Source organism: Cavia porcellus, unplaced genomic scaffold, assembly GCF_034190915.1.
Source record: "Cavia porcellus strain 051 isolate PalLab524CR breed Dunkin Hartley unplaced genomic scaffold, mCavPor4.1 scaffold_9, whole genome shotgun sequence".
NCBI lineage: Eukaryota > Metazoa > Chordata > Mammalia > Rodentia > Caviidae > Cavia > Cavia porcellus.
In genome coordinates this window covers 62,520,624-62,538,456 of record NW_026947492.1, presented here as the reverse complement: position 1 = coordinate 62,538,456, position 17,833 = coordinate 62,520,624, and the positions used below count along the sequence as shown (strand labels likewise).

Below are 17,833 nucleotides of genomic sequence, written 5' to 3'. Positions count from 1 at the left end.
GGTTTTGTGGATAGTCTATTTTTCGAATCTTCTGGCTGTGGGAGGAAGATTATATGTTCTATAATAAGTGTGGAGGATATGTATATATATTCTTTGGCTGCACTGTTTTGCATTCCAACCAACAATGATTGCTTGTAAGAACTCTGATGATACCCTGATTCATTGCTTCTTAGCTGATCTGTATTTTCTCTCTGAGGGTTGTTAAAAATTTTTTAAATCAATGGTCTTAAATTTATGAAGCAAGGTATCTGTTTGTAAGTTTTTCCTTTATCTCCCCTGACTGATATTGTCTCTGGCTCCTTTTAATTTTATCCTTTCAAAGACAATAAGATACACTAAGATACCCATTCTGGTTTGACTATTGTCTTCTTTGGAAGTCCTGTAATGTTTACAATGCCTAAGTTTTATTGGTCTTGTTCTCTACTGTTTTGTCCAACTTTATAATATCTAATAAGATAGACAATTCTTTTTAAGGAAACAAGGGACAACGTTGATAACCATTGTTGATAAACTTGTACTCTGTTCTACACCATGTGCTATGTCTATCCTTGGTATTGACTGACAGCTTTGTTTTGCCATATTTGACTGTATTCTTCCCCCCCCCCCAAAGAAAGTAATAAGCACTAAGGAGTAATAAAATCCAAGATGTGTAAATTTTGTTGTAAAAAAGAGAGGGAAAAAAAAAAAGAAAAAGAGCTCTAACGGATATAACAGCAAGTGTGTTTGGGGGTGTTAAATAGCTGACTTTATCAATGTTTTTGGAACATTGAACACAGCTGTTTGCAGTCTCCCTGTTTGAATGTCCACCTTGTGTTCTTTGATACTGTGATTTGAGGAACTATTTTCAAGAAGATAGTGTGTAATCTACTAGCAGGTGATTTCTTACTGTTATGTTTTTTTGTTTTGTTTTGTTTTGTTTTGTTTTGTAGTTCTGTATTGCGTGTACCCTTACGCCGCTTTGGTTTGTTTTGTGTTTTTCTCTTTTTCCTCTTAAATAAAAAAAAAAATTTTATCCTTTCTTTTCTTTCCTTCTTTTTCTTTCTTTTTTCAGTACTGAGTATTCAATGCAGGACGTTGGCACTGGGCTACATTTCCCATCCATTCTTTTTTGCTTTTGTTTTTGTTTTGAGACAGGGTTCACTATGGCATTAAATTTCCCAGCCTTGGCTGGAACTTGTGATCCTCCAGCCTCAGCCTCCAGGGCTGGGATTATAGATGTTGCCCCAGCACCTGGCTCAGCTCTCAAGTATAGTACATTCAGGTCCATTCTTTCTACAAATATTTCTCCATTTGTGATTTAAATCTAGAATGATCCCCAAAATCTTCCAAGTTAAAAGGTAGTGTTATTGGAAGGTGACTGAGTCATAGGGGCTCTATATTCAACAGTGCACTGATCCACCAAAGTATTCATAGATAGCTGTATGTGCTGTTAGGATATGAAACCGATTAGAAGGTGTATCACTGCAGATGTGACTTGGAAGGGTGCATTTCCCTTCTCTCCTCCTCCCTTCACTCTGCTCTCCTTCCTGTCATAGGGCGAGCAGCTTTCCTCCACCACAACCTTCCACTATGACATTTTTGCTTGGAGCCAGCTGACCATGGACTGACTCTCCTGAACCATGAACCAAATTAAACCCCTCCTTCTTCATGTTGTGTCAGATATTATGTTCCACTGATGGGAAAGCTGCCTAATAACACTATTTTTTTTGTCCTCTCATTTGTATTTCTGTCCTCCACAACTTACATTTTCTCTTACCTTTTCTATTTCTTGGTTCCTTTCTCCATTGGATTAACTAATGGTTAATGTAAGTGGGAACTCCCAGCCGAATTGAATCAGTGAGGTTGTGGGCATGGAAGACTCACCTAAGGGTTGTTGCCAATGGGATAAAAAGAAAACAGGAGGGTAAGTTTGTATGCTGATTTCCCAGGAGAAGCTTTGTTGTGGCTGGTTTTTCTAATATGAACTCAGCTGTTGTAGTCAAAGGAGGAGCTCAGGCCCTTGCTATCACTGGGTATGGCTGATGTTCTCTGCAGGGGAACACTTCACTGTGAACGTCACATCCTGGCTCCAGTGCAGATCCCTCAGCCTTCTGGCACAGACCCTTCACCCTCCTGGCCCAGACTTCCTGGCTTCCACTACTGGCCTTTGGGTCTTCCTGGTGCAGATCCTTGATACAGACTTGCATGAGACATTGCAGTGGACTCTAGGACTCTAGTGGGACTCATAAAACACACTGCTATGGGATCCAGGCCTTTGGATGGATTCTTTGGGTCTCCAGCCCATGAACAGATCTCTTGTACTCTTCTGCATTTGACATTTTTGGGTGAATATTGTAAAATGCACCTATGAATTTATATATCCTGTATCCTATTTCCTTGCAAACTACTGACCACAACACTTTCCTGCTACCCTTGTTAAGAGTTTGTCCAGCTTATTCTCAAAGTTTACTATTTCTCTCTCTACCAAGATCCAGCCTGCCTATCTCATCTATTGCCTTCTCCAACTGTTTTTTCAGGGTCTTTGTCTCTCTTGTCTCTGTCTGTCTGTCTGTCTGTCTCTCTGTCTCTCTCTCTCTGATTGAACCCAGGACCTGAGCTATGGCCTCAGCCCATTTTTTATTTTTTATATCAAGCTGTTGCCCAAGTAGGACTCAAACTTGTAATCCTCCTGCCTCGGTCTCCCAGAGTACAGGGGTTACAGGGATGCACCATGACCCTAGGCACTTAATTCTGAAAATGATTTCTTGCTTCTTACTTCATATTACTATTATTTTCCCTTATCTCCATAAGTAAATTTAAAACATTTATTTTAAATTCTGGATCCATCTGTTCCAGCAAGTCTGCCCCAGATTTGTCTGTACTGTCCAGTTTTCTGTTTTTCTTTTAGCTAATGTACTCTGTTGACCTCTAGGCCTGTGTTTCTCTTGGCAGAACCGTGATTCAGAATAGTAAAGCACCCTGGGGAGGGGAGATGAAAGCAGACCATAGTCTGTGTTAGGGCCCTGACTTTAAGGCAAGGGGTAGAGGTACTCATCTGGGCACCCCACAGCCACACAGGTCACTTCCTTTTGCTGGAACCTCCTCTGATTGGGACTCTCCCAAGGAAGCAGCACTAAGAGGAGGCCTCTCACTGGATATGCAGAATGAAGAGGACAGACTGCCCAACCGCACACCTGACCCACAAACCTCCAAACTCGGTGGGGTAACACACTTACTGCATGGACGTGTCCTGATACTGTCTCACAGAACCATCAGGCTGTGCCATATTTCAGTAAAATCTACCCAGATTTCACTCAAACCAACTGCCCAGAACAGGTCAGCCCCTTCCCAGAGAACCCTCTTGTGTGTGAGTCCTAAAGGCCTCATCATATCTGTTTATGGGCTCAAAAACTAAGGGCAGTGAGGAATCCTAATGCTTATCCTGCCGAGAAAGAGGGGGAAACCTGGAGGGACTGTGAAGACAGCTGAAGAGCCAGGAGGCAGTAACTCTTGCTGAGTGTCAAGAGAGAGCACCTGGAAGTGCCTGGGCTGACACTGCTGACCCCACCACCACCAGACTGCCTCCCCCTCCTCCTCCTCCTCCTCCTCCTCCTCCTCCTCCCTTCCTCCCTGACCCCAGCCTCCTTTCGCTGGCAGGTGCTGTGCGGAGTCTGGCCTTGGGGACAATGGCTGCCCTCATGGCCCTGCGGGCTCTGCTCCTGCTCCCCCTTCACTTCCCCAGGCCTGGCACCCTCCGGTCTCTCACCTCCTCCTCTCAGTCTGCTCCCACCCCGTTTGGCCACCTGATGCTCCCCTTGGCCCACTCAGCCTCCCTACACCTACGAGCCCCCCATCATTACTCCAGCTCCCCGGCCCTGTCTAGCAGAGGCAATAGTGGGCTCAGGCCCTGAGCACAAGCCCCTGCACCTCCGCACATCGCAGCCTGCTCTCCTCGTGTCTCTGCAGTACCTTCACCTCGTATCCTGCTTGTCCTCTCCACACAAACTTCAAGGCTCCTGAGCCCCAGCCCCTCTGGTACCTTCTCTGTCTCTGCCACCCCAGCATAGAACCAAGGTTGCCAGGCTCATGTGCAGTTGTTTCCCAAAGGAGGAGGGTGGGTCGCTTCTGACCTGACCACACCTGGCCCTTCCTTCCCCGAGGTTCCTGCTGCAGTGGGTGACCACGCCACAGGCAGACACCCCCAAGAGATCATGGGTCTCACACAGGTGAGACTCATGGGGCTCGGTGCTACTCAGAGAACAATTGTAGAGACTAGAAGCCTCCAAGAAACGTCTCCCCTTTTCCCTGGGAAAATGAGTCTGTACGGAGGTGTCTGTGTGAGAGAATGAACATGTGAGGCTGTGGGCGCATGTGTCAGTGTGGGGGTGTGGGAATACTGCTGTGTGTGAGAGCATACACATGAGGGACAGGAGTGAGATTAGCTCCCCCATCACACACACACAGGCCCCTTCTCTGACCTCTGGGGAGGTGCCCATGGAGAGGGCAGGGTGCCACCTGGTGGCCACAGACTGCAGTGCAAGCCCCAAGTCGCATCCCCTTCTTCCCCATCTCCAAGCATGAGGATGGACAACAGAGACAGACACACATACACACACACACACATACACACACACACACACACACTTACACACACACACACATGGGCACGCTTTCTCTAATTCCAGCTCCTTCTCATGGCTCACCCCACTTACTTGCCACCCCTGTGCCCACCACAGCTCTGCAGACTGGAGATGGGGGCCCTGTTCTCCCTCAGCTTCTGTCCCAGCGAAAGAGCACTCCTTGGAAGAGAGGCACACAGGTGGTGTTCACATCCTAACCCTGGCAGGTTCTTAACCTCTCTGAACGTCAGGCAGCTTAGCTACAAAACAGGATACTAGTTTCTATGCCTCAGAGTCCTTGTGACATTTAAAGAAAATGTAAAATGGAATCATTAAAAGGGAAGGCAGGGCAGCAACCAGAAGCCAGAGTGCCAGCCCTGGGTTCTGTGACCTGACGAGGGCTGCCTGGAGGCGCCCACCTGTCCTCCATCCTCCCCCGGGCCCTCTCCACGGCCACCCTGACAGTCACACCCCACAGCACGGTGTGTGAGGCTGGTGCTGAGCAGCCACCAAGAGCCCTTCCTGAGGGTCATGGACCCCACTTTCCAGGGCACTTTGTGGTCCCACTGCACCCCATCCCACTGGTCAAGTCCCACCAATCTAACGTCTCTTGGGTCCTCATGGGTCCCCTGGCCCAGCGCCTGGAAGAACGTCACCCACAGACGGTTCCTGCCCCAGCTCTCCCCTGGTAGTTTTCACTGTCCAGCAGGCACTTCCTGCGGGAAACCTGGCCCACACGGCGAGGGCGACCCCCATAGCCTGGTGTACGGCCTTCCTAAGCTGGCTTTATCTCCCTCCCATCTCTTCAGTCTTCCCTGGGCTGCCACTCCTTTCACCTGTTTAGTTTCTTCTGCCACTAGCGCCTGCAGGAAAAGGCCGCCTGCTCATCTTGTCACCTCACTGTGGTTCTTCTTGGCACTGTGGTCCACCCAGGAGCCCAGGGCCTGGCCTCCTGGAGGGTTGTCCCTGCCTGTGTCTGAATTGGGATCTGCCCCTGGATCAAGCTGGGAGAACTGCCACACGAAGGACAAGGATGTTAGCTCTCAGCACAGGGTCCTGTGTGCATGAGGACATTATTTGTGGGTTCTTCTCTCCAATTGGTGACCAGGAGGTCTATGTCACAGGAGGTTCCTGAAGGGAGGGCTGGGGACAGAAGCACATGTGCAGTTGGGAGGGCAGGAAGCATTCCCTCCCTGGGTTTGTATTCAGATTGGGTTTCCCCTGTGTCTAAAGGTTTAAGAGGGACACGCACATTCAGGATTGGAGGCTGTGGGCAGAAAGCAGCAGTGTCACCCACACAGATCCTGGCATCAGCATGCACCAGAATAGCCACCTCCTGCCAGCCCTGGGCTAGGCACTGACCCTTCCTGCCTGTACCCTCCTGGCCAAGTCTGGGTCCTGTGCTGTGAGGAAATTGATAGTTGGGGGCGACCAAAACGGGGTTGGACAGGCCAGCAGCTTGGAACACACAGGGCAGCAGCCCAGAACATTCAGCCTAGAGAGCTGGTTCCAAAGCCCAACAGGTTGGCTCTGTCTCCCCAGAGGCAGGGCTGGCATCCCAAGGGCACTGCTATGGTCACAGGCAGTCCTGCCCATGTCTTCCCAGGCCGCCCTCCTCATACAAAGGAGAGCAGAGTCCAGCCCTTTTGCAAATCAGCCTGAGCCTGACATGAGAAGTGGGGGGAAGTAGAAGGGGTTAGGAAAGTTGGTGGTCAGTCCAGCACCAAGCCATGTCCTCCAGGCAGCCTCCCTGACTACTACAACCTCTGGTCACCCTTTGCACTTCACAATCTCTGCCACCACCACCCCCATCCTCTCATTATTCCATGCCAGGCCTTCCCATCTGCCACCCACCACTCAGCCCCCACCATCTGTTCCGGGGCGACCCGGGGTGTATCCCAACAGGCTTACAAGCCCACTGGGACGGGGCTTCTGCTAGCCAGAGTTCCAAGGCTGCTTGCCTCTGCCAGTTCTGTTTCCTGACCATCCCCTGCACAAAGTCTCCAAATAGCCCCATGAGGAAGGGTTGGTAGAAAGAAATAGATTTATTTTCATGTACAAAGTGGTCAGCCCACAGGACCACATACAACAGGTGCACAGAGTCCTAGAAAAACGCATCTCGCTAAAGGCAACTCAGAGTAGGTAAGGCAGGTGGCCCCTCCCTGCCCGCAACACACACACAACAAAACAGAAGAGAGAAGCCAGTGGCCGAGCTGACCCAAAAGGCCCGGGGCACAGGTGGATATGGCCTTGGAGAAGAGAAAAGCCCTGCCAGAGCGAGGTCAGGTCCCTCTCTGGCTGAAGGTGTGGGATAGGGACTCAGGCCAGTAGGGGATACTCAGGGAACACCGAGGGGCTCAGGGTTGGACTCTGTGTGTTCTAGAGTGGCAGAGACAATCCATGGCCTCTGCTGGGACTCCACAGAAACATAGGAACTTTTGTTGAAAAGGAGTCTTAGAGGACAGACTGTCTTACCTCCTGTTTGCTCCAATAGGGAAAAGAATTTGTTTAGGGTCACACAGCCAGGAAGAAACATTGACAATATACTTGGACCTGTCTCCCAACCTAGGGAGCCTTCCTATCCACCATCCTCCATTGCTTTCTGCCCAAGACCCCAGAGCACTGAGCTGCTCATACAAGGCCATTGTGTGTCCCAGATCCCAACCCACCAGAAGTAGAGGGTGGTCTTCAGGGGCCCTTGTGCCCCATGGCTGTTGTAGTGACTGTTTTCACCCTCTGCTCATGCAGATGTCCCACCTTCCTCTTCTGGAAGGATCCTGGATACCCCAGGGGACAGAGCCCCCCAGGGAAAGGGCACAGATCTGGCAGGGCAGGAAGGGACACAGAAGGAACCCTCCTGACTGCTCAGAGAAAGCGTGGCTTGTGGAGAACTTGCCAGGGTGTGGTCAGAGGTGCAGAGTGAGTCCACTGCCAACCCTGCACCCTTGGAGGACAAACGACAAAGTCTTGGCAAGCTGGAAGTCTTGCTTCTATTTCCTAGACAGGAAAGCTGAGGCCCAGGAAGGTCAGGATGTCCCCAGGTTCACATGGGACATCCTGTCCTAGAGCCAGGACCCATGGCTCTGATTCCCAGTACATTTGGGCCAGACCAGTGGAGGGCTGTGGGAAGAGAGGTGGGCAGGGAGAGTCCTGGGAGGGGGTTACTCAGCATCAAGGCTGCAGCAGCCATTGATAGGGCCCTTGGTGCTACCCAGCTCGGGCACCTCATACTCCTCATCCAAGAAGTCCAGGGAGTTGTTGCTCGGGAGGCCTCGGATGGTGAACTTGTGGGACACCTTGGTCCAGTGCTCACGGTTGGAGGCCACACGCTCATATAGTTCTGCCGCCTTAGGGAACAGGTCCTGCAAGAGCCTGGAGGTGCACAGTGCAGGGGGAGAAGTCAGAAATCAGATCATAGACAGCAAGAGAGGGGCTCCACAAGACTTGGAGCCATAGGATTAGCACAGGAAAGCACAGTGGTTCTCTCTACTGGGGACCAAGGACGAAGTAAAGGACCCAGCCAGGCACAAAGCGGGAGATAGCTGAAGGCACTAAGATCTGGGCAGGGACAAACTGGACACCTATGTCCACTGTGATGGCCACAGCTGCCCCGAACAGCCTCATCTTCCAGGGGCCATGTCCCCAGCCGCACTGTGAGCTCACTCACTTGTAGATGGGCATTGCGATGTGCTCCATGAAGCTGATCTGCAACTCAGGGATGTAGGCCTTCTCCCGGTCCATCATCTCCATCGGTCTGTTGCCCATGGCTTTCTCCTGAAGACATCAAGTCATCAGCCTGCCCTCTTGTTCCTCCATCAGGTACCAGTCAGGCTAACCCAAGCTCTTCTAACCCAGGCCAGGAGCCCTCCCCCAACCTGGAAATGCTGAGGTCTTCGCACACATACCAAGTCTCCCTGGGAGAAGAATTCTTTGTAGATCAGCTCCTGAAAGGCAACGCTCTCATCACACCCTGTGGGTGGCCGTGCAAGCCCACTCCCAGGACTGCAAAGAGGTCCTATAACTCAGTCTCAATTAGGGCCTGACCTCATGAGCCCCTGTTTGGCCACTGGATGGCCCTAGATTGCATGGTGTGGCTAGCTATGGCCCACCTTCTACGACTATCAGTGTGCTACATGACCCTCGGCAAGCTTATGGCCCTCTCCAAGTCTCCTAAGATGGTCTAGGTTTCTGTCTCCTCAAAGAACAGCCGGGCTGAGCTCAGCATAAAAAGAGTGTCCAGGCTGGTCAGGGCATGCAGCTTATGCCTTCCCGAGGTGGGACACACTTACAGCAATCTTTCTGGTGGTCTTCCAGCCCTTGGTCTGGTCAGAGAGGTCACAGGAGGTCATGAGGAGGCAAAGGAGGAGTCTGTGGTGCTGCTTGTTGGTTGGGTCATAGCCCACTGTTGGGGAAATGATGGGGTCAAGGAGAGGGACCCAGCCTCCTTTCCCCTCTGAGGACAAGGCCTGAGTTGCCCAGGGGACTGGACAGTCCTGTTAGGTCCAGGGGCTGATGATGGTCTGCCTGGAGGGGCTGATACTGGAAGGGGAAGAATCTGAAGTACAGAGTATGCACCGCGGGCAGATCCTGAAGACCCTCCCTCTCCAACCAGAAGGCTGGGGCTAAGGGTGGGCACCTTCAGCCATCTTCTGGAGGTCCTTGAAGATACGGAGGTGGTGGGCCAGGTCCGTGGCCAAGATGATGTCCCTCATCAGATCTAGCATGCGCTGATAGTCCTGGGGAGGACCAAGGGACAGTGTCATGGACACTAATGGGTACACCTTATTCATCCCCTCCCCAGAGGAGTCCCTTCAGCTCCTTCTGCAGACTCAGCCAGCTTCCAGCTCCCAACACCTTACTCCCATTCCCCAGCCCATCACCTTCCGGGAGAAATGATCGAAGATGTTGCAGCCATGGGTGTTGAGGATCGCAATGGCCTGAGCAAAGTGGTGTCTCTATGAGGAGAGGAGAGAGAAGCCCTGTGAGCCCTGGCTGTGGGCTCAACAGAGCAGACAGAAAGGAGAGCCAGAGTCCTGGATCCCTCTCTGGACTCTGTTTCCACCCACTATGTAACTCGGGCCAGTCTCTGGCTAGCTCCATGCCTCAGATCCCTCAGTTGCCCATGGAGACACTCAGTAAGGTGTCTTGCAGGGCCTCACAGGCTGGAAAATTTTCAAATAATCCCTTGAAATTCTAGACACTAATTCATGCAGAAAACATTTGTTTGCTGACAAAAAGAGGCAGTGATAGGGCGAGGGCAAGGCCCTGTCTCTCGATGCTGAAGGGCTGTCACTTGGAGGAGGAGCAAGCTCATCCCTGGGAATAGAGGGCATAGTCAGGGCTGCCACCAGACCTCCTGGGAGACAGCGAGCCCTGCGTGCCTCTGGGGGGGTTGTGCAAGCAGGGGCAGCCTCTAAAGCTACATGTAAGAGGAAGCTTGGGGCAAGGCCACCTTAGAAATTTGACCCCCATCCTGAGCCAGAACTTGTGCCTCTGGCCCAAGGAGCCCCCATGTGTGCAGGGGAGACATACAACCAACAACCTAAAGCAAAGCTGAGTGTGATGAAGTGGAGCCCCACTGAGGTTCTCCCAGATGGCCAAAGGGAGCCATGCCAGGCCCAATGCTCACTTTGCAAACTGGGCCAAGGTGGCCCCTGCAGCGTTCCCATATCCTGTCTGCAACTGCACCCTCCAGACCCCTCCAGAAACATAAAGGGACATGCACTGCCCGAGGTGACCGTGGCTCCAGTAGGTTGTGTAGAAAGCATGCTTTGGGAACAGGAGCTGGGCCATAGTCTAACTTTGCAAGTCACTGGCCTAGTGAGGGTGAGGAGGACCAGACATTGGACAGGTCATGGCTGTACCTCCATGACGGAGCCCTCGGAGCTGTAGAGTGCGGCCAGCACAGATTTCTGCAAGAACCCAGAAAATCCCAGTCACTCCTCATGCCCAAGCCCAGCATCCCCACAACTAAGGCTCAGCACTGGCCTGCTCTTACCCACCTCCTGGGCTCACCCACCCCCACCTTCTCTCAGGCCAGGAGGGGCAGAGATTCCCAGACACCCCAGGGACAGTCCCTACTGCAAGGAGAGCCTGCCCTCACCGAGGCCACCTGGAAGGAGTTGTTTGTGCCTCTGTGATCCAGGTCATGACACATGCAGGAAATGAACAAGGCAAAGATCTCGATGTCCCTGGTTGGGAGACAGAAAGGAGAAAGAGTTCACCCACACCTCCCTCTCTGGGACCCCCCACCCCGAGGAAGGCCAGCTGGATGAGATGCCCAGCAGCCCACCCAGATAGCCAGTCAGGACACCTGGCTCTCCTTCCTGGGAAGAGTCATTGATTTGGAGTGTGACTGACCTAGCAGGGGCTGGGGACAGGCCCATTACTACTGACAGTGTGAGTGTGACACACCCTGGCAGGTGGGCTACACACCCTTTCTCCCGGGGATGGGACAAGGCCAGATGAGTGATGCAGGTAAAGGGCCTGCCACACAGGAGCTGCCTCCTGCCTCAAGCAGGGGTCCCTAGCTGCTGCCTGGTGTAGGGATGGCATGACTACTCACTCGAGGTAGTTGGTAAGCTCCAGGTTCTTATAGAGCAGGTAGCAGAAGTGGGAGACGGAAAAGGCGTGCATCCAGTTGTGGTAGGGGGGATCCCGGTAGCCCTTCTTGACCATCAAACAGAACCTGGGGGAACAAAGAACCCAGCAGAGGGACCTCAACTTCTCTTCCTCCTCCAGGAAGCCCTCCGGGCTCTGACCTGTTCCATTTCTTGCCTTTCTTTATTCACGATCTCATTATGTGAGAATTGCCTCTTACTCATGAATCCTCCCAACCCCCACAAGATTGGACCTCCCATGGTCATCCTCAGAGAGACCCTAGAAGGTTGGCTGCAATAGATGTGGAGGACAGGAGGAGGTACTGGACTGTCCGTGCTAAGGGGAAGCTTGGGGGACACACCGGGCCAGTGTTGGGCAGTCAATTTTGTAGTTGTTGATGAAATTCATGTCCTGCAGCATGCTCAGGATGGCCTGGAGAGGAAGGGAGGAAAGGCACAGAGGGAGGAAAGGCTCAGATCAAGATGCGGCTCCTGCCTCCACCCTTCTTGAAGCCCCACCCTCACAATTGTTGAGTCTTAGAACTTTAAACCATAGGACTATAAAATAGTTGAATCAAACATTCTTAAGACATCTAAATGATTTACAAACTCTTGCAATGAAACTCACACAAAAGCTTTTTAAAAACAGGGTAGAATCTAAAACCCCAAGGCCACACGCCCAGGGCATTGAAGCCCTGCAGTAGCTCTTGCGGTTCATCCAGTCCAGTTCTGGGCAGCTCCATGGCACTGAGAGGGCAGGGCACATGCCCACTCCCTCTGCCGGAGCCTTCCCCATTGACCGTATCTTTTAAGAAGTTCTTATGCACATGTAACTTTCACCTCTAGCTGCACACCCTCCACCCCTTCAGCCCAGCAGGGAGAGCCAGCTCACCATGGAAGTGTCATCCTCAGGCAGAGACCGAGGGGTGTATGTGAAACTGGCAAAGTTGGAGTCGATGGCAGCCACAGGTTGGATGCCGTCGTGGAGGAGTTTAGTGTATTCATCGTCCGAAACCTAGAGGGGGCAGCCAAGGAATTAAGTATGGTCTCTTCCTATCCAATCTCCCCACCCTCCAGTCCCATGACAGATGGGGGGGTCCCCTATCCTGAGTGGCCCACAATCATGGGATGGGAATGCCCCATTCCATGGACTGCCACTGGGCAGGTCACCACCCCCCTCTCACGGCCTTGCAGCCCACCTGTAGTGCCTCCCAGCCTATCTTCAGCAAAGATAAGGGAGCATCTCTGCAACCCCTCAACCATGGTGGCCTTTGATAGACACTAATTATAGCATTCCTTCTCTTGGGAGACCTTCCCATGTCTAATCTCAATCTTTTTTTTTTTTTATATTGGGGATCAAACTCATGACCTTGCACTTTGCCAGGCAGGCGCTTGCACCTCTGAGCTAAATTCCTAGCTATAACCTCAATCTTTTCTACTACAATTTTGAGCCTATTCACCGAGTCTGAGACCCTTCAGTTCAGATGCAGATGACAGGAAACGTCCACATAAACATACTCTGAACTAAGGCATGGGCCAGCTCTTCTGACACAGGGCTCAGGAATGGGATGGCTGTCGGCAATTCAGACTGCCTGCCATCGCCAAGGAGGTAGTGGGGTGCTCTGGGCTGACTTCCCGGCCTGCAGTAATTTCCTAGATGGGGATCATTCCCTGGACAAGGAACACACAGCTGACCTAGGTTCTTCCCTGAGGGGACTTCTGGGGCTACTTCCAGCCCCAGGACTGAACTGAGAAACAATCTAGAAGTGAGGTATTGCTCTAGCTCTGCCTTCTCGCGCCCAGGAGAGTATGATCAGACAGCCCCAGCTAGCTGCACCTAGGCACCGAGGGTTCTGGAAGGCAGGGAAGGAGTATAGAGGAGCATGTGGCCCTGGGACCCTGAGAAGGGCAGAAGACCCCGAAACCTCACCTTCATGTGGTACATCATCATCTCATTGGCTAGGTGGCTGCGATACTGGGCCTCATTCACCTTTTTGTACAGGAGAGACTAAAAAGAGGGAGGGAAAGATGGGGTTAGATAAGAGTTCTGCAAAATCCTCAAAGGATCTGGAACTGGTACAAAGGGCTTGAATAGAAGTCCCCTTCCTCACCCTCTGGGGCCCCAGTGTGAGCCTCTGGGGCCCCACGTATAATTCTCTTAACACTCTGCACCCCTCTTGAACCCAACCCAGGCCTGGGTGGTGGATCCTGAGGCTCATGTCGAGAAAGAGAGCAATGTCAGAGGTTGGCTTCCCAGGCCAGAGCAGCTGACAGGCCAGCACAGTAAGATACAACATTGGCCAAAGAGAAGTTGGCCAGAGGCTCGAGTTAGAGCTGCTTCCAGGGAAAAAGGAGATATTTTGGCAACCAGGGTTTTCCTGGTCCTAGAAGGCTGAATGGACAGGGTGGGAAACACTGTCCCCAATTTTCAGATGGACCTGAACCCAGAGATGGCTAGCATGTGCTGACGGCTACACAGCACCCCAGCCGCAGGGATCTGAGTGCCAGACATGGGAACGGGGCATTGGACAAAGCAAGGAGATCCACTAGAACAGGAGTCCCACATCGGCCCACCCCAGTCCTTCCGCTTACATGAGCAATGCTGATGCCACAATAGATGGAGAAGGCAGTGGCCAAGTCCTCATCGAACTTGCTGAACCACGGCCCATTGATCTTGTTCACCAGCTCCGCCACACCAATGACCTCTGGGAAGGGAGAGGGACCGAGAATGACCGGCTGGTGGAGGGGCCCAGGGGGAGCTCTCCTCCCAGGATTCCTTTCTTTCTTTCTTTTTTTCAGTAGTAGAGATTGAACTCAGAGCCTTCATACTGTGCTACATCCCCATCTTTTTTAAATGTTGAGACAGGGTGTTGCTAAATTGCCCAGATTGGTCTCAAACTTGTGATCCTCCTGCCTCAGTCTCCCAGAAGGCTGGGATTGCAGGTTTGAGCCACCATTCTTGGACTCCAGAGTTTCTTCAGGGAACATCGGGTTCCTAGGAAACTTAATCCCCTCAGCTCAGGGACCCTGGGGGCATCAGGGAAGAGTTGTGATCTGCCACTCCACACACACATACACATCACACACCAACTTGGCCCCACTCCCATGCCAAAAGCTCGCACCCTGGTTCTCGTTCTTGATAGGGAAGCAAAGGATGTTGCGTGTGCGGAAGCCAGTGCTGTCATCCACACCACGGTAGAAAAGCGGGTGGGCGTATGCGTCCGGGATGTTCAGGATCTGGCCAGTGGTTGCCACGTGGCCTGCGATGCCCTGATCAGCTGGGATGCGGATCTCATAGCTCTGGAGAGGCAGGGATGGAGAGAGAGGAAGTTAGAAGACCAGGCACAATGGGGCCAGCATATATAGGGCCTGTTCCCCAGGGCCCTCTGTGAGCCCCCAGACCACACTCACACACTTCACACGCTCACCTCATCATCCACCACACCTCCGTCGAACACCTTGGCCACCAGCTCATTCTGATCCAGCAGGAACACCGAGCAGCTGTGGGGAGAAGGAATTGGTTTGCAGGGCTCTGACATCTCTCCCACCATCCCACTAGGGTGGAAGCTGGACTTCTGAGGCCCTGCAGGAGTGCAGACGTAAGAGCTTCTCAGAGCTGTCTGACTCCAGGCATTCCTTCACTCAAAAAAAAAATTTTTTTTTTGAACATCTAATATGTGCCAGGCACTGTGTTAGGTGCTAGGAGCAAAGCCAGCTCTGCCCCTGCTATCAGTGGTGCTTATAGTCTAGTGAGAAAGATAGAAAAGAAATAAAGATTCTGCTAAAGGGTAGCCACAGGGTCTCACAAGAAAGCTGGGGAGGAGGGAGGAAAGGTGGGCATGAGGACTGAGGCCTGAGGCCTCTCCTTCACTCCATCCCCTGGGTGGCTTTGCTCACATCTCTGCATTGCTGAGGTTTCTGGCTTCTGTGATGATCTCTTGGAGCAGGACAGAGACATCATCTGGAGAAGGAAGGAACGCAGACAGAGGTGAGACCAAGCTGCAGGGATGAGCCGCTCTCTCTGCCTCCTCCCCGACAGCCAGGCATGGAGGAGGACAGTGCACTCACCCAGGTGAGTGAAGAGGTTCTTTGCCACTTGGAGAAGAGCCTGGGACAGAGGAGATTGGAGATCATAGTGGGTTGGGTTAGGGATCACCCCACCCAGCCAACACTCCAATACCCCAAGTCATTCTCCACCCTCCCCTGGACTCTCTGAGCAGCTTGGAAAAAGTCAGTGACTAAACATTGTTTGGCTTCTAAGTACAACATTCACCTTTAGCTCTAGCTGCCCAAATGTTCTGTAGTACCCATGTTGAACACTAGGGGGCAATGACACACAGGGCCTGCAGCCCATGGTACCAGACTTGAGGAAACTATGGACCTCCCTAGCAGGAGAGCTCCAGGTCACTAGGTCACCTAGCCGGCTGCCATTGGCCTAGAGGGACAGGAGCCTCTCCCTGGTAGCTGGATCTCTAGGATAAAAGCCGGGCAAGCGGGGCAAGCAGGTTCCAGAAGAGGCTTGAGACAGACAACTTACCTGGCACTCACACTTGAGCTTCTGCTCCTTCTGGAAGGCCAGGGTGCTGGTGAGCACGGTGCTAGTGTAGTGGAAGCAGTGCTGGATCACACGCTCGTCCTGGCCTGTGAACCTGGAGGAGGGGTTGAGGGTCATCGAAGAGGAAAGGCAAGACAGGCTTCTCTTTCTGTTTCTCCTTACTTCCACGCTCCCAGGAAGCCAACCATAATGCTCCGCAACCAGGGCTGCTCTGTTGCCTGCCTCCTGCCTCAGACTGGAGGCTCCCGGAAGTGAGGGCTTCAATCCCCCTCAGACCAAAATGTAGTTTCCTCCTCAGGTTGTTGCTTTGTTTCTGTTTTTGAATAGGTCTTGCTCTCGAACCCTTGGGCCTAAACAATTCTCCTACCTCAGTATCCCCAGGAGCTGAAACTCCAGACACAACACAGCGCCCAGACGGGATTTACCAGACCAAGGCTGAGAGTCCTTGCTCAGCGGAGACACTTGCCCAGGCCAGAACTGGGTGTCCTTCTGCTCTTTCCCCAGCCTCAAGGAGGAGCAGTACCAGAGAAGGGGAACAAGATTGGACACCAACATGGCTTTAAATAAGCCAAAACGGGGGCCAGAGAGTCAGCAGTGACCTGTGCCTCAGCCAGCAGCAGCTGCCAGGGTCTAATCGCACCCTTCATCTCACAGCCTTGCACTGACAAACTGTTCAGCTCATCACAGCTGGGACAGCACCCCCGCCCAGTCCCCTTCCCTCACTGATGCCCAGGTGGAGCCCTGTCCTGCCTCTATTGCATCTCCCAATCCACATCACCCCTGCCTAGACTCACAAGTCTCCTCCAAGCTTGTTGAAGCTACAAGCCAAGGCCACCACCTGGTCAGTAGCTCGACTGATGACAGGGACACAGAGCATGGTCTGCAGCTCGCAGCCCAGCATGTTCTGTAGCTGCTTCACATCCTCCTGCAAAGAGAAAGCAGGGGCAGGGTGGTGGGGTAAGGAAGGAGAGAGGGACAATTTCCTCCCCAGCTCTCATCTACACACTGCAGTAGGCTGTGCATGGGGGCAGGAAGGTACAAAGTCCCTGGGTCTGGCGCCCTCATTTCTAGTCTGGCTTTGGGGTCTGTGTGTGTGTGTGGGGGGGGGTCTTCCCTTCCCCCTCCCCGGGCTCAGCCTGGCCATGGCTTACAGAGGTGAGGTCCTGCAGCTGGATGGGCTTCTTGTCTTCCACCACTTGGCCCAGGCGTCCCACTGTCAGCTGCAAAGTGAGGAAAGGCTGAGTTAAGGCCCAACTTTCTCCAGCTCGGTGAATCTGAATCCAACCCCACTCCTTAAGTCTGGAAACTTCAGTGCTCTTCGGTCAGTCCAAATAGTGGATGAAGCCAAACAGGATTACAGAATTGGGGGGAGGGGTCTGACTAAATCATCTGCAGAGGAATCTAGGGTCTTCCTCAACTAGGAGAGAGATGAGATTTTGAGGATTCTCCCTGATCTCAACAGCTTCTAATAGCTCCCTATCTAGAAATATTCCAACAGAAGTGAGCTGGGTGCCAAGTAAGCCTTCCTGTAGACAAGAGATTTCTCCTCCTACTGGAGCTTGATCATGAAGTACTGTGATCCTTTGTGATCCTTTAATTCCACCAAATTCCAAGAGATTCTAGAGGACCCAGTCCCTTTGGGCGGGTTGTAGAATTTCCTGGTGGGTCTTAACTGTCCCTGCGACAGCTCAGGAGACAGATACAGGACTCACAGGAAAGCTGATTTCTTCCCCCAGCACTTTGTCTCCGATGACCTAAAGGACCAAGTAATGGGGACCAGTTAGTTAGCAGAAAGGCTAAAGGTCCCACCCCTGCCCCGGGTCCCACCCCACCGTGGACCTGGGCTCTTACTTTGCAGGAAAGCTGTAGATTGTCCTCTGACACTAGCAGGAGGCAGCAGCGGGATGCCTGGGTCTCCTGCTGCAGCTGAGAGGGGGACAGACAGACAGAGGTGCTGATCGCAGATGTGGAGTCTCCCGCACCCCCACCTTTTCGCCTTTCTTAGCTTCTTGTGGGGGGCGGGGGGACCCTGCGCTCTGAACTGAGCTGGAGGACTCAAGGGGATGCTGAGCCCTGGGGAG

General features: G+C 52.6%; 1 protein-coding gene across 10 annotated transcripts in view; it reads right to left on the bottom strand.

Moving 5' to 3' along the window:
- Positions 1–6,624: 6,624 nt before the first annotated feature.
- Pde2a (phosphodiesterase 2A) overlaps positions 6,625–17,833 on the bottom strand; it is an 89,311-nt gene continuing 78,102 nt past the window's right edge. For all 10 annotated transcript variants that reach the window (XM_063256555.1, XM_003463408.5, XM_063256557.1 and 7 more), the window contains 22 exons: positions 17,604–17,678; positions 17,465–17,506; positions 16,904–16,972; positions 16,547–16,677; positions 15,735–15,846; positions 15,266–15,305; positions 15,095–15,158; positions 14,626–14,698; positions 14,320–14,497; positions 13,790–13,902; positions 13,128–13,205; positions 12,090–12,212; positions 11,560–11,630; positions 11,164–11,286; positions 10,702–10,789; positions 10,463–10,510; positions 9,479–9,553; positions 9,235–9,334; positions 8,888–9,000; positions 8,504–8,542; positions 8,266–8,372; positions 6,625–7,970 (listed from right to left, as the gene is read on the bottom strand). In XM_063256555.1, coding sequence (XP_063112625.1) covers positions 7,760–7,970; positions 8,266–8,372; positions 8,504–8,542; positions 8,888–9,000; positions 9,235–9,334; positions 9,479–9,553; positions 10,463–10,510; positions 10,702–10,789; positions 11,164–11,286; positions 11,560–11,630; positions 12,090–12,212; positions 13,128–13,205; positions 13,790–13,902; positions 14,320–14,497; positions 14,626–14,698; positions 15,095–15,158; positions 15,266–15,305; positions 15,735–15,846; positions 16,547–16,677; positions 16,904–16,972; positions 17,465–17,506; positions 17,604–17,678 — 2,073 coding nt within the window. In that variant the 3' untranslated portion in view covers positions 6,625–7,759. The remainder of the gene's footprint in view (positions 7,971–8,265; positions 8,373–8,503; positions 8,543–8,887; positions 9,001–9,234; positions 9,335–9,478; positions 9,554–10,462; positions 10,511–10,701; positions 10,790–11,163; positions 11,287–11,559; positions 11,631–12,089; positions 12,213–13,127; positions 13,206–13,789; positions 13,903–14,319; positions 14,498–14,625; positions 14,699–15,094; positions 15,159–15,265; positions 15,306–15,734; positions 15,847–16,546; positions 16,678–16,903; positions 16,973–17,464; positions 17,507–17,603; positions 17,679–17,833) is intronic.